We start from the raw sequence: 11,883 nt of genomic DNA, 5'->3' as shown, positions 1-11,883 counted from the left end.
TGATGAGAAGTCCCCTCTCTGGTGGTTCCCAGATGAGGCGACGACCCTGTTCCGAGCGACCACGCTGGCCAGCACGCTGATGGAGCAGTACATGAAGGCCACGGCCACACCCTTCGTCCACCACGCCCTCAAAGACACCATCCTTAAGATCATGGAGAGCAAGCAGTCCTGCGAGGTAAACACACAACACGCACACATTTTCTGACATGCAGAAAGGCTTTAGCCTTATTTTGTTTAGCCCAAGCTCTACCTACTGTATCAGTTTGGCAACATCTTACATCTGTAAAGTTACTTTAGTCAACTCTTTCAGTAGAGAGGTGTGTGGGCAACAACCCAGCTATTCTTCACTTTATCTCCCGAGTGGAGTGGAACACTTGGCATTTATAACATCATATCAGTACTTTGGCTACCCAGAATACAAAACAGTAACTCATGTCACAATGACACAGATTCACAGTGCTGTGATCTCACAGGACTCTTCAGACTGACTGTCTCCTCCAGTGGAACAGAGGGCATTACACATTATCTTCCACAGTTGCTTTCAACAGTAAATCCTACTCTAGTGAAATAATCTTATGTAGCCCATCTTGTTTTTGTTCATGAGCACACTTCTATCTGTATAATGAAACATCTCTCCTTTTCCTGTCCTCTGTTTTTCTGTGTCCCCCTCACTAGCTGAATCCCTCAAAACTGGAGAAGAACGAGGATGTGAATTTGAACCTAGCCCACCTCCTCAACATCCTGTCTGAGCTGGTGGAGAAGATCTTCATGGCTGCCGAGATCCTGCCCCCGTAAGCACACACCAATCCACGTTGCACATACTAACACGGGAACCATCCACATAGGGTTGGGGTGATGTATGAACTTTTGGCATATCGTCGATCGGGACTCATTGATTTGGACTAACAAAAAGACGAATCAATCCGTTAATTTGACTAGAATTCTGAAATGTCACTGTCTGTATTGTTCTGCTTTGTCAAGTGTAAATAGGCTATCATCTGTCATCGACGATGACGTCCCCATCGACGATGGCTGTCAATCATTATCGTCACCCGATGACATCATTCATCGGCCCAACCCTAATAAGTAAGGAAGTGTATATCCGACCGGCAGAACGAAAACTTAAGTTTAGGCATAGGGATCGAAATTGAGGTTAAGGTTAGGAATAGTTTCAGTGAGGCATAAAAGTAACATTGGGGTTAGCGTAACGCCGCCATTCATTTTCTGCCGGTTAAATATACACTGCCATTTTAAGTAACCATCTCCACAGTTTGAACCCTGTATATCATGACATTCTCCTGTAGTACAATCAATATATTATGTCGTCAGACAAACCAACAAATGAACTGAACACATTAAATACGTCCATAGGCTAGCTTGATGTTCATAAAGTCTATTTTAAGTCATGTTCCAGTACATTCAGTCTCACTCTCTCTTCCATGACCCTTCCAGGACTCTAAGGTATATCTATGGGTGTCTGCAGAAATCAGTGCAGCAGAAATGGCCGACCAACACCACCATGAGAACCAGAGTCGTAAGGTAACTAACTGTACACACTATGGATCTACTTTGCCATTCTAGTGTTATGGTGCCTTTGGTCAAGGGGAGGCCTATATCAGGAATGTTTGGGAAGCACTGATCTAACGGATACTTGTTTCACTCTTCCAGTGGCTTTGTGTTCCTGAGACTGATCTGTCCTGCCATCCTCAACCCAAGAATGTTCAACATCATTGCTGGTGAGCCTATACCCTTCTTTGTATTTGGTATTGCATAAATTGATTATTTCTTAGCATGGAATGAACAGTGTGTCCATACATTACTTAATTTACTTGTTCATCTTTTTTTTTGAAGACCCTCCCTCTGCAACAGCAGGCCGTACCCTCACATTGATTGCCAAGTCTGTCCAGAACCTGGCTAACCTGGTGGAGTTTGGTGCTAAGGTACGACCACCTTAAAGCTCCTACACTGTTCTGTGTAGGGACGTTTGTATCCCTGTTGTCGTCTAAGCGCAGGCAAACCAAAAAGTGTAAGCCTCCATAGCTGTGCGTTGTACCTTGTTTCCATCCTTCAGGGAACAGTATCTTTACTTTCTGACATAAATGTTAATGCCGTGTGTTCCTCTTTTCAATCCAGGAGCCCTACATGGAGGGTGTGAACCCCTTCATCAAAAACAACAAACACAGGATGATCATGTTTCTGGATGAGTTGGGGGTAGGTTACTTGTTTCCATTTCCGTTAGACACGTGTCAGTTCTGTTCCAATGTCTAGGTCAGACGTTAACATGTGTGTCCTTCACAGAATGTCCCTGACCTCCCTGAAACTACAGAGCACTTTAGGACAGACCTGTCCCGTGACCTCGCAGCCCTGCATGAGATCTGTGTCTCTCACTCAGACGACCTCCGCACCCTGAGCAATGAGAGGGGAGCACAGCAGGTGTGTGGCAAGTGCATTCAACCAGTGATTGAAAGGCCAAAAAGTATTTTTGAATCTGTTAATGATATGGTACCAAACATGCCATGATGATTGTAAACCATGGCTGTCTCCTGTTTCTCTTTGTAGCACGTGCTGAAAAAGCTGCTGGCCATCACTGAGCTCCTTCAGCAGAAACAGGTTCACTATGCCATGTCCAACAGCAACAGGTAGTACAGCACTCCTCCCCTCTCCATCCATCCCGCCTTTTCCTCGCACGGAGTCGCACACGGGAACCGACCAAGCATGCGCCACTCATCACCATGGCAACCCACCCCTCATCTGACAGCCCCGCCCACCATCCCCATGCCACGAGAACAGCAGCAAACAGAACCAGTACCTAAAAAAACTAAACTTGCACCAGTGACTTCTGATAAACTGTTCATGATTCTGTATGTATCGCACCCCTTTTATTACAAGGGTCAAAGATTTTATTTCAATGCAAAGCGTCACATACCCAAGACATGTTTGTCCACACATCATAGGTTGCCATCTTCAATATGAGGAGTCAACTGACATGAAGCTACAGTCAAACCTGTTTCTTATAACTGGATTATGAGCGATAATGCTTTTTATACTGTAATTTGACTTTCTTTTATGGTTGTGACAATGTGCTGAAACTAGCGTTTCCTGTTTTAGTTTGAAAATGTTAATGCAGAAAGTATGTCAAATTCTCTTGCTGGAATCATGAGTATATAATTGAGACAAACTGAATTGTTTTGTTTTCCAACTGTATCATGTTTGTTTAGTTCAGTCTCAATGCCAGACAAGATACATAATCAAAGAAACAGCAGTACAGATTGTATCAGACATGCATGCACTTATTAAACTTTTTTGTAAAGTAGATAGTGGAACCTTTTCTTCCCCAGGTAACTGGTGTATTTCTCCTGAAAACACATGTTTGAGAAGTGCAGCTCTATCATAGCCTAGTACACAGGATGCCCGCCTAAACTCTTTCCATGGAATATTCTTGCATACATTTATACCACGTTATCACAAGAAACACATTTGGTATTTAAAGGTTGACACCATAAAACGTGTACAAAAATAGGTTTATTATATTACAGGAATAAGTGACAAGACCATAATGTATGGCCTGATAAGAACAAAGAAAAACACAAATGGTGGACTTTTTCCCCACACTGGGTAGACCACCTGTGAGACCATATTGCTGATCCTTCAGTGGCAAAAGGGGTTGGGTGATATTTGGCTCAAACTAAGGGGATCTATTCAATCCATATGGCAGAAGTTCAGCATTAGTAATTTAAAGGCAATGTTAGCAGAGCGTAGACTGCAAACGCTGAATTGGAAATTCAGGTATACAGACTGAATAAAGCACTAATTGTTTTCTTCATAAGTCATCCAAATCTTCATCTGTCCACTCCTCCTAGAAAACACAGCAAGCTATTAATGACCTGAAATGTAGAGGCACTGGTAGCCAAAATGTATGTGGTTTCACTCACTTCTTCTGTCATGCGGGGCTCTTTCGCTACATGATCGTCATCCTCATATCCTCGTTTTCTTTTCCTGTAAAACAGATTAAGATTTAACTGTCAGATGAAAGAGTGCACAATCTTTTGTTTGGGTGGTATATGAAGTATTGGTGACCGGTAGGCTAAAACTGACTGGATTTATGGAAGGTAAAGAATCATGGAGATCGGTCTGCTGGAAGCTGTTTTAGCAGGCCACATTTGTTAAACATGTTCATCCCTTCAAGTCATGCACATCTCCAGTCCCATGTCATTAGGTAGAGTACCACGGTGAACACCCTGCAAAGTGACTCTCCGGAGTTCATATCAGATTGTATGAATATAGAAGGGGTAGGGTCTTAAATAAATGGCATTAAGATGTAACTGATCAATGAGGCCTTTTCAACAGCGTACACTTTGTCTTGCAGGACCGAGTGCACCATCATGGCATTGGCTGCCACCATCCAGGTAATGTGAATTCTACAAAGACTGGACGGGTTGGTCAGTCAACCAAACCGCCATCAAGCCCTGGCACGGAGCGCTGGACCGGAGACTAGGTGAATTTGTATTGAGCATGTAGCTTTCTGGACGTGTCGGTCCACTATAGCTGACTGTGGATCTGGGAATCTCTTGCCAGTCCCAAAGCCCTGGAACAGACACCGGTGAAATAAGGAAGAACTCTTTACCCAATGCTAGGTTGAACTATATTCAAGCTGAGAGGGCCAGACTGACATGAACAGGACACTGTTAGCCTATTTTGGCAGTTATATTATAGCTTAGACAGCTAAAGAAAACTGAACTCGATCACCTATATGTTGATTGGCTTGGCCTTTGTCCTGAAATTGGGAGGGGGCCTGACTTGAACCCTAGAGGTACTTACACACTGCCTTTTCAACAGTGGAACCTTCCCAGAGGGCCTCGGGGCAGCGGCGAGCCAAAGCATCGTAGCGATAACAACGATCTTCAGGGAAATCTAACATAGCACCTCCAAGACACAAGCCTTAACTCACTTTACACACCACGATTTCACAACCCTAACTCCAAAATGGCAGTTTACAATTCACACTAGCTTCTTATACAGGTAACTGACAAAATAGTGGAAACCCCTGTGTAAATGAGGGTTCTGGAGGCTCTTATGGTGTGGGGTGCATTTTCCTGGCATGGTTTAGGTCCACTCAACCCCTTAAGAGTAGATGACAATGCCCACATCCACAGAGTATGAGTGGTCACAATGGTTTGATGAGCTTGTAAACGATGTAAGCCATGGCCGTCTCAGTCACCAGATCTCAACCAAATTGAACACTTATGGGAGATTCTGGAGCGGCGCCTGAGACGGCGTTTCTACCACCAACAAAACACCAAATGATGGAATATCTCATGGAAGAATGGTGTTGCCCCCCCCTCCAATAGAGTTCCAGACACTTGTAGAATCTATGCCAAGGTCGCATTGAAGCTGGCGGCTTGTGGTGGCCCAACGTCCTATTAAAGACACTGTCGGGGTTATCTTTATTTTTTCCAGTTACCTGTATATAGCACTGAAGCTACTAGCTATATCTTTTGTATGCTGCTTTGCCTGTTATATGACAAAACCAGTGTTTATGTATGATAAGCTATCATACAAATGTTAACCTAACAGTTTGTAAGAACTATTTGTAACATGTGCATGTATAACCCTATGGAAACTGCCCTGATGTCTGGGCCTACATACAGTATGTGCTGCTCTGAGAAACTAAAGGAACTGAGAAATCCTCCCTTTAAGCCTGAGCTCATCAACTGAAGCTTTCATATATTTGCAACTTCAAATGTAACCCTCACTAACCCACTTTCCTTGGCCATAACAAGCCAACACCACACTGACCAAGATAAGAGATTCATTTTGTGCAGGCCATGCCCAGATTTACCTCTGTCGTTTGGATGAGAACTGGCTGACTTAGTACTGCTCATACAAACCACTAAAAGTCAGATGCACTGAAGAGTACACAGACTTTGCAAACCTCACCCGAGTGTTCATAGACTTGAGATTAAACTCCACTCTTCAAATATATAAAATGTCAGCTGTGCTTCATGGAGCGTGAAACGGTTCTGCTTCCTCTTTATTTTTCTATCTGATAGGCAGAACCGTGAATCTTTTGCATCTTAGATACACTTGATCGACCTGGCTAAATAAAAACGGTTAGTATGTATGGAGAAATGTATTGCTTCATTGCTGCTAGACTATTTACTATGACGGGCGTTTGGAGGAGTCCTGATTGTTATAGTAGTCTCAGAAGCCGGAATATCCTCTCGTTACCGGTCAGCCATTCCTATCACACAATATTAACCTGTTACTCAAGTCAGCTGATCATTTCTACCTTGAAATTCACTCCCTAGTTGTGCGGTAGTGCACCATGTAACCATATACAATGTAACAATTGCATGTGTTTGTAACTGACAGATGCATGCACTCAAGAAGGCTATACTTACGTGTTGGAGTTTGTGACAAAGTCAGCATGGACCCTCTCCAGTTTCACTTTGTAAGCGTTCACCTCGTCTGGTTTCGGAAGTTCATACTTTTTCATGAGACTTTTTATCCCTGTGTCAAAAGGAAAAACACACGTTGATGTTTGTCACTGAAACAACATGTTAATGTTGCTTTGTAGAATGTCGATGTGCTGTCAAACAGATCAAACTTGCCACCAAGTGGTTGTAATTGGTAAATGCAACGATGCAGGCAAAAACTACTCACGTCTCATCGCATCGTACATCTTTAAGAGAGTTTCTTTGTCCTCCTTCAGTCCCATACATTCGGTCAGATAGCTATAACAAAAGGGACAACAAAACTAGTTCACGGCTAAATTGATCATAATTCATGAAAACAGATTGTGAGAATACTACCCTGTCTACAATACACTATGGAAGAATGTTTGTTTTCACTTGCTGTTCTCTAGGCCATGTTCAGCCCATGTCCCCTGGAACATGGCCTTGCTCTAGTCTACACAGAGCCCAGTTAGTGGCCTACCTCTCCATGCTGAGGCCGGCCCGCGACGCACTGTTCAGGATGGCTGTCATGGCTATCTGAGATGGGGGAAACAGCAGCCCACTGTCCGTCAGGGTGACCCGCGTCAGGAAGTCATCAACACTCTTCCTCAGAGACTCTGGGTTCTCCAGAAGAGGGTACCTTGTCTGTGGTAAAGGTCACCAATAGACAGAGCTGTTGACTGAAGCCGTAGTTGGCACATAACCTGCTGGGTTTTTTATTCTTACAGAATCAACAAAGTCCACAACATGGCTCTTTCAATCTCAGCAGCATATTCTTGCACTACACTCCACCGGGTTTATGTTCATCTGCTGTATCTCTACTGCGCATCATTGACCCAGTAAGTATCTCCATTTCCATCTACCCACCTTGATGTCTATGAGCAGGCCCTCCATAGGTCTGTAGGGGGTGTGCACCACCAGGTGGAAGTTGAGCTGCTGAATGAGGAGGAGCTCATACTCTAAAATCTGTTCAAGAGCCCTCTCCTGCCCGGCCGCACTCTCCTGCACAAGATTCCCCACAAACTGGGTGCTGGACACATTAAACTCATCCACCTTACAGGACAGGTAGGCACAGATCAGCCTGAAAGAAAATAAAAGAAAGCAAGAAGCCAGGGCAGAGGTGGGACAAAAAGGGATGATAAGGGTGGCAAGGAGATTGGGAGAAGGAAAAGACGCGAAGAGAGAATGAGGGCGAGAGAGGTTATGCACAGTGAGTTCAGAAATCAAGTTTATCTGTATCTAAATAGGAGTTTCTCAACATATGGCTCTGGGACTACTGGTCAAAGACGAGCCCTTTACTACTCACATGATTGTTCTGGGGTGGTATTCCATCAGTGAGTTGTTCAGGTAAAATCTCCGGAAATACATGATAGCTGTACCCTGTTGAGATGATTGCACTGTTAAGCCCCCTAGATAAATCCAGTTAGTCTAAGTCTGATTTACGGTGTACCCTTACAAAACACATACCACAACAGACTTGGGCATCACAGGCTTGAAAGCATTACAGAAGTCAAGGAGTCTCTTCTCATAGTGTCTGAAAAGGACATTCTCCTCGTGAGCCTCCAGCAGCACGGCATCACTAACCCCAGGCTTTATCAAGGCAGGGTCAAAGGAAAGGAGGAGAGGGGGAACAACAAGGGCATTAACAAACTCAATGTTGGAAGCAGGTGACAACTATAATCAAAGTTAAAGATCCAATGAGGCCATTTTTAAAAAAATCTCTAAGTAACAAGTACCAAGCAAGAATTTTACTGGGAGTGGTCTGAGTGGGGAGTGGAAAATTTTAAATTAGCTGTTATTGGCAGAGAGGTTTGGAACTCTTTCTTATTGGTCTATTAACTAGGCCGAATTCACCAGGCAGTCCAAAGCCAACACAGCCTGTTGTTTTACAATAGGAGCAAATTAATCCGTATGCAAAACAAGCAAGGAGGTGGGCAGAGCCAAGCACGAGATCCTATTGTCGCATTCTAGCATCCATTTGCATATTTCCGTTAGGGAACGCATACTCTGAAGTGTGCAATAACTCAATTCGCCATTGCACTCCTAAACAGATTTTTTCCAAACATTGGCAAGGGGTAAAGTCTACAAAACTTAGTCCATTCTGTTCGTAAAAGATTTGTTTTGGGAACAGAAAAATGCATCGAGATCGATGAGAAAAATGTGCAGAATTTTGGCCAGAATCCATCTTTTCCCACTGGCTTTCTCACATCTGAGTGTGCAAACGTCAACCGGATGATTAGGATGTATACACCATTATTTTCACAGTATTATTCCAACCTCAGTGTAGAAATACAGTTTTGAAGTTGGACATTTACTTACACTTAGGTTGGAGTCATTAAAACTAGTTTTTCAACCGCTCCTTGTTAACAAACTACAGTTTCGGCAAGTCGGTTAGGACATCTACTTTGTGCATGACAATACATTTTTCCAACAATTGTATAAAGAAATTATTTCACTGTATCACAATTCCAGTGGGTCAGAGGTTCACGTCCACTAAGTTGACTGTGCCTTTAAACAGCTTGGAAAATTCCTGAAAATTCTGTCATGGCTTTAGAAGCTTCTGATAGGCTAATTGACATAATTTGAGTCAATTGGAGGTGTACCAGTGGATGTATTTCAAGGCCTACCTTCAAACTCAGTGCCTCTTTGCTTGACATCATTGGAAAATCAAAAGAAATCAGCCAAGACCTGGGAGCAATTTTCAAGCGCCTGAAGGTACCACGTTCATCTGTACAAACAATTGTACACAAGTATAAACACCATGGGACCACGCAGCCGTCATACCGCTCAGGAAGGAGACGCGTTCTGTCTCCTAGAGATGAACGTACTTGGTGCGAAAAGTGCAAATCAATCCCAGAACAACAGCAAAGGACATTGTGAAGATGTTGGAGGAAACCGGTACAAAAGTATCTATATCCACAGTAAAACGAGTCCTATATCGACATAACCTGAAAGGCCGCTCAGTAAGGAAGAAGCCACTGCTCAAAAACTGCCCATAAAGCCAGACTACGGTTTGCAACTGCACATGGGGACAAAGATCATACTTTTGAGAAATGTCCTCTGGTCAGATGAAACAAAAATAGAACTGTTTGGCCATGATGACCATTGTTATGTTTGGAGGAAAAAGGGGGAGGCTTGCAAGCCAAAGAACACCATCCCAGCCATGAAGCACGGGGGTTGCAGCATCATGTTGTGGGGGTGCTTTGCTGCAGTTCACAAAATAGATGGCATCATGAGGAATGGAAATTTATGTGGATATATTGAAGCAACATCTCAAGACATCAGTCAGGAAGTTAAAGCTTTTTTTCGCAAATGGGTCTTCCAAATGGACAATGACCCCAAGCATACTTCCAAAGTTGTGGAACATGGCTTAAGGACAACAAAGTCAAGGTATTGGAGTGGCCATCACAAAGCCCTGACCTCAATTCCATAGAACATTTGTGAGCAGAACTGAAAAAGCATGTGTGAGCAAGGAGGCCTACAAACCGGACTCAGTTACACCAGTTGTGTCAGGAGAAATGGGCCAAAAATCACCAAACGTTGTGGGAAGCTTGTGGAAGGCTACCTGAAACGTTTGACCCGAGTTTAATAATTTAAAGGCAATGCTACCAAATACTAATTGAGTGTATGGTAACTTTTGACCCACGGGGAATGTGATTAAGTAAAAGCTGAAATAAATAATTCTCTACTATTATCCTGACATTTCACATTCTTAAAATAGTGGTGATCCTAACTGACCTAAGACAGGGAATTTTACTAGGATTAAATGTCAGGAATTGTGAAAAACGGAGTTTAAATGTATTTGGCTAAGGTGTATGTAAACTTCAGACTTCAACTGTATATATAAAACACAGGAAATCACGTTGTCTGCACTGGGCCTTTTAACATTAGCCTAATGTAAAATGTTTTTAATAATTTTACCTTCCCACTGGCAAGCATTTTGTTGCGATATTTCTGGTTGGCTTCATATCTCAGTTGTTCCAGACTTTCTTCATTGTCGAATGTCCAGTACTTTTTCTGTGAGCTAATGTGAAACATGGTGAAGTTCTGACTGCACATAACAGAAAATTGATTGTCAAATACTGTCCCTTGAATAACAGGTACACAACATCACATGTGCAAGCTAAGTTAGCAAGCCAACAAACGGATTAGCCTATGCTATAGCATTTGATAGTTCGATGCCTGTCCAATAGGAAATATTATAGCTAGTTTAAAGAAGCAAGTGACGTTAAGTGGTAGCTAGTATTAAGCAAGCTGGTTGGCAACATTGTAGAGGAAGAGGCCCCATTCTTTCCTTACCTTTTAGCTAGCCGATGGTAGCTAAGGCGTTAGCTACAGCAACAGCCGGCTAGCACTATCTAGTCGGTCGTTGCTGTTCGACTTGTTAGCGAAGCTTCAACTAGCTGTCTAATCAAACTCCAGATGATCCGTACAAACGTTATGATATAACTAACTTGCTAGCTCGATAAACTTAATATCTTTATGATTTTGAAAGTAACTAGCTATCTTAGCAAGTAGCTTTCACATTCATGTCAACAGCATGTCCATTGCGTAGTTGTACCGTAATATATGGTAAAGTGCGCAAATTGATATGCGCATGTAGGTGGGCAGGTTGGCATTTATTGTCATGATGCTTGACCCGAAGGCAGCTCTGAAGAGTGGTGAGTAGCTAGAGCAGCCACAAAGTAATACAAACAATGTAAAACTGAACCTTAACCACACTGCTAACCCAAATGACTAAACCGAACCTTAAATTAAGACCAAAAAGCAAATTTTTGTTTTCATGATTTTTATCATATAGACCATTTTGAATCAGCAGCTGGCACATCAAATGGAAATTGCTCAGTGCGGCCTCCAGGGCAAGATTCATGACAATAAACGTCAACCTGCTGTACTGTACAGTGGGGCGCACGTACGGGTTCAAGTCAAGATCAACTAGGATGAACAATTAGACTACACGTTTATATGATTATTATTATCATCACAGCTGGGGCATAAAGCTGTGGTAGTGTGATTTTGATAACTGATTATATCAAAGGCAAACAGCTCTTCAACATAACTCTCCATATCTATCTATCTATCACACACGCACACACACATACATACATACATACATACATACATACATACATACATACATACATACATACATACATACACAGAGAGAGAGAGAGAGAGAGAGAGAGAGAGAGAGAGAGAGCGCAGCAATTAAGTAAAATTATGGGTAGGGCTTTATGCTGAGAAGAATGTCAGAAAGATCAAGGTTGGAGGAGGCTTTGGAATCACTGAAACCCCCACATCTATTCACCAAACTAAAAGCCATGTCATCTCCCGGACAATTTTATTTGTCTATTTGTCAGATCCGTCCCATCGAAATCATAGGCTATGGCCAAAACATAAAATGGGATATTAATTAGCCTTTAGCCAA

At 42.8% G+C, this 11,883-nt stretch overlaps 2 protein-coding genes across 6 annotated transcripts in view; one reads left to right on the top strand and one right to left on the bottom strand.

The window, feature by feature from the left end:
• Positions 1-6,121, top strand: part of rasa1a (RAS p21 protein activator (GTPase activating protein) 1a) — a 58,669-nt gene extending 52,548 nt beyond the window's left edge. The window contains exons 18-27 of one of the 3 annotated variants that reach the window (XM_071353851.1): positions 33-175; positions 676-791; positions 982-1,086; positions 1,453-1,539; positions 1,669-1,736; positions 1,852-1,940; positions 2,134-2,211; positions 2,299-2,433; positions 2,560-2,639; positions 4,367-6,121. In XM_071353851.1, coding sequence (XP_071209952.1) covers positions 33-175; positions 676-791; positions 982-1,086; positions 1,453-1,539; positions 1,669-1,736; positions 1,852-1,940; positions 2,134-2,211; positions 2,299-2,433; positions 2,560-2,639; positions 4,367-4,415 — 950 coding nt within the window. In that variant the 3' untranslated portion in view covers positions 4,416-6,121. Of the gene's footprint in view, positions 1-32; positions 176-675; positions 792-981; positions 1,087-1,452; positions 1,540-1,668; positions 1,737-1,851; positions 1,941-2,133; positions 2,212-2,298; positions 2,434-2,559; positions 3,314-4,366 lie in introns of those variants that run through there. The other 2 variants (XM_071353853.1, XM_071353852.1) reach the window with 2 other exon arrangements.
• Positions 3,096-11,048, bottom strand: ccnh (cyclin H). Of its 3 annotated transcripts, none has more exons than XM_071353854.1 (10): positions 10,755-11,048; positions 10,377-10,506; positions 7,923-8,045; positions 7,762-7,835; positions 7,323-7,536; positions 6,937-7,100; positions 6,664-6,734; positions 6,402-6,510; positions 3,933-3,996; positions 3,096-3,856 (listed from the first exon to the last, which is right to left on the bottom strand). In XM_071353854.1, the coding sequence occupies exons 2-10, from the start codon at positions 10,491-10,493 to the stop codon at positions 3,821-3,823; spliced, it is 972 nt and encodes a 323-aa protein (XP_071209955.1). In that variant the 5' UTR covers positions 10,494-10,506; positions 10,755-11,048; the 3' UTR covers positions 3,096-3,820. The 3 variants fall into 3 exon arrangements, with proteins under 3 accessions (XP_071209955.1, XP_071209956.1, XP_071209957.1); XM_071353855.1 differs by having other exon boundaries at positions 10,377-10,479; XM_071353856.1 differs by lacking the exon at positions 7,923-8,045 and having other exon boundaries at positions 10,755-11,027.
• Between the last annotated feature and the right edge of the window lie 835 nt (positions 11,049-11,883).

The sequence above is a fragment of the Salvelinus alpinus genome, chromosome 19 (genome assembly GCF_045679555.1).
Source record: "Salvelinus alpinus chromosome 19, SLU_Salpinus.1, whole genome shotgun sequence".
Lineage (NCBI taxonomy): Eukaryota > Metazoa > Chordata > Actinopteri > Salmoniformes > Salmonidae > Salvelinus > Salvelinus alpinus.
The sequence above is the reverse complement of the archived record's forward strand: the minus strand, read 5'-3'. Positions and strand labels throughout refer to the sequence as shown.

Bases quoted from the DNA above. Each gene is read 5' to 3' on its own strand.
- ccnh (XM_071353854.1), bottom strand. From the start codon at position 10,493: ATGTTTCACATTAGCTCACAGAAAAAGTACTGGACATTCGACAATGAA. The intron at 8,046-10,376 runs GTAAAATTATTA...GCCTTGATAAAG, and splicing joins AAATGCTTGCCAGTGGGAAG to CCTGGGGTTAGTGATGCCGT. The intron at 7,101-7,322 runs GTGGGTAGATGG...CCTTTACCACAG, and splicing joins GCCTGCTCATAGACATCAAG to ACAAGGTACCCTCTTCTGGA.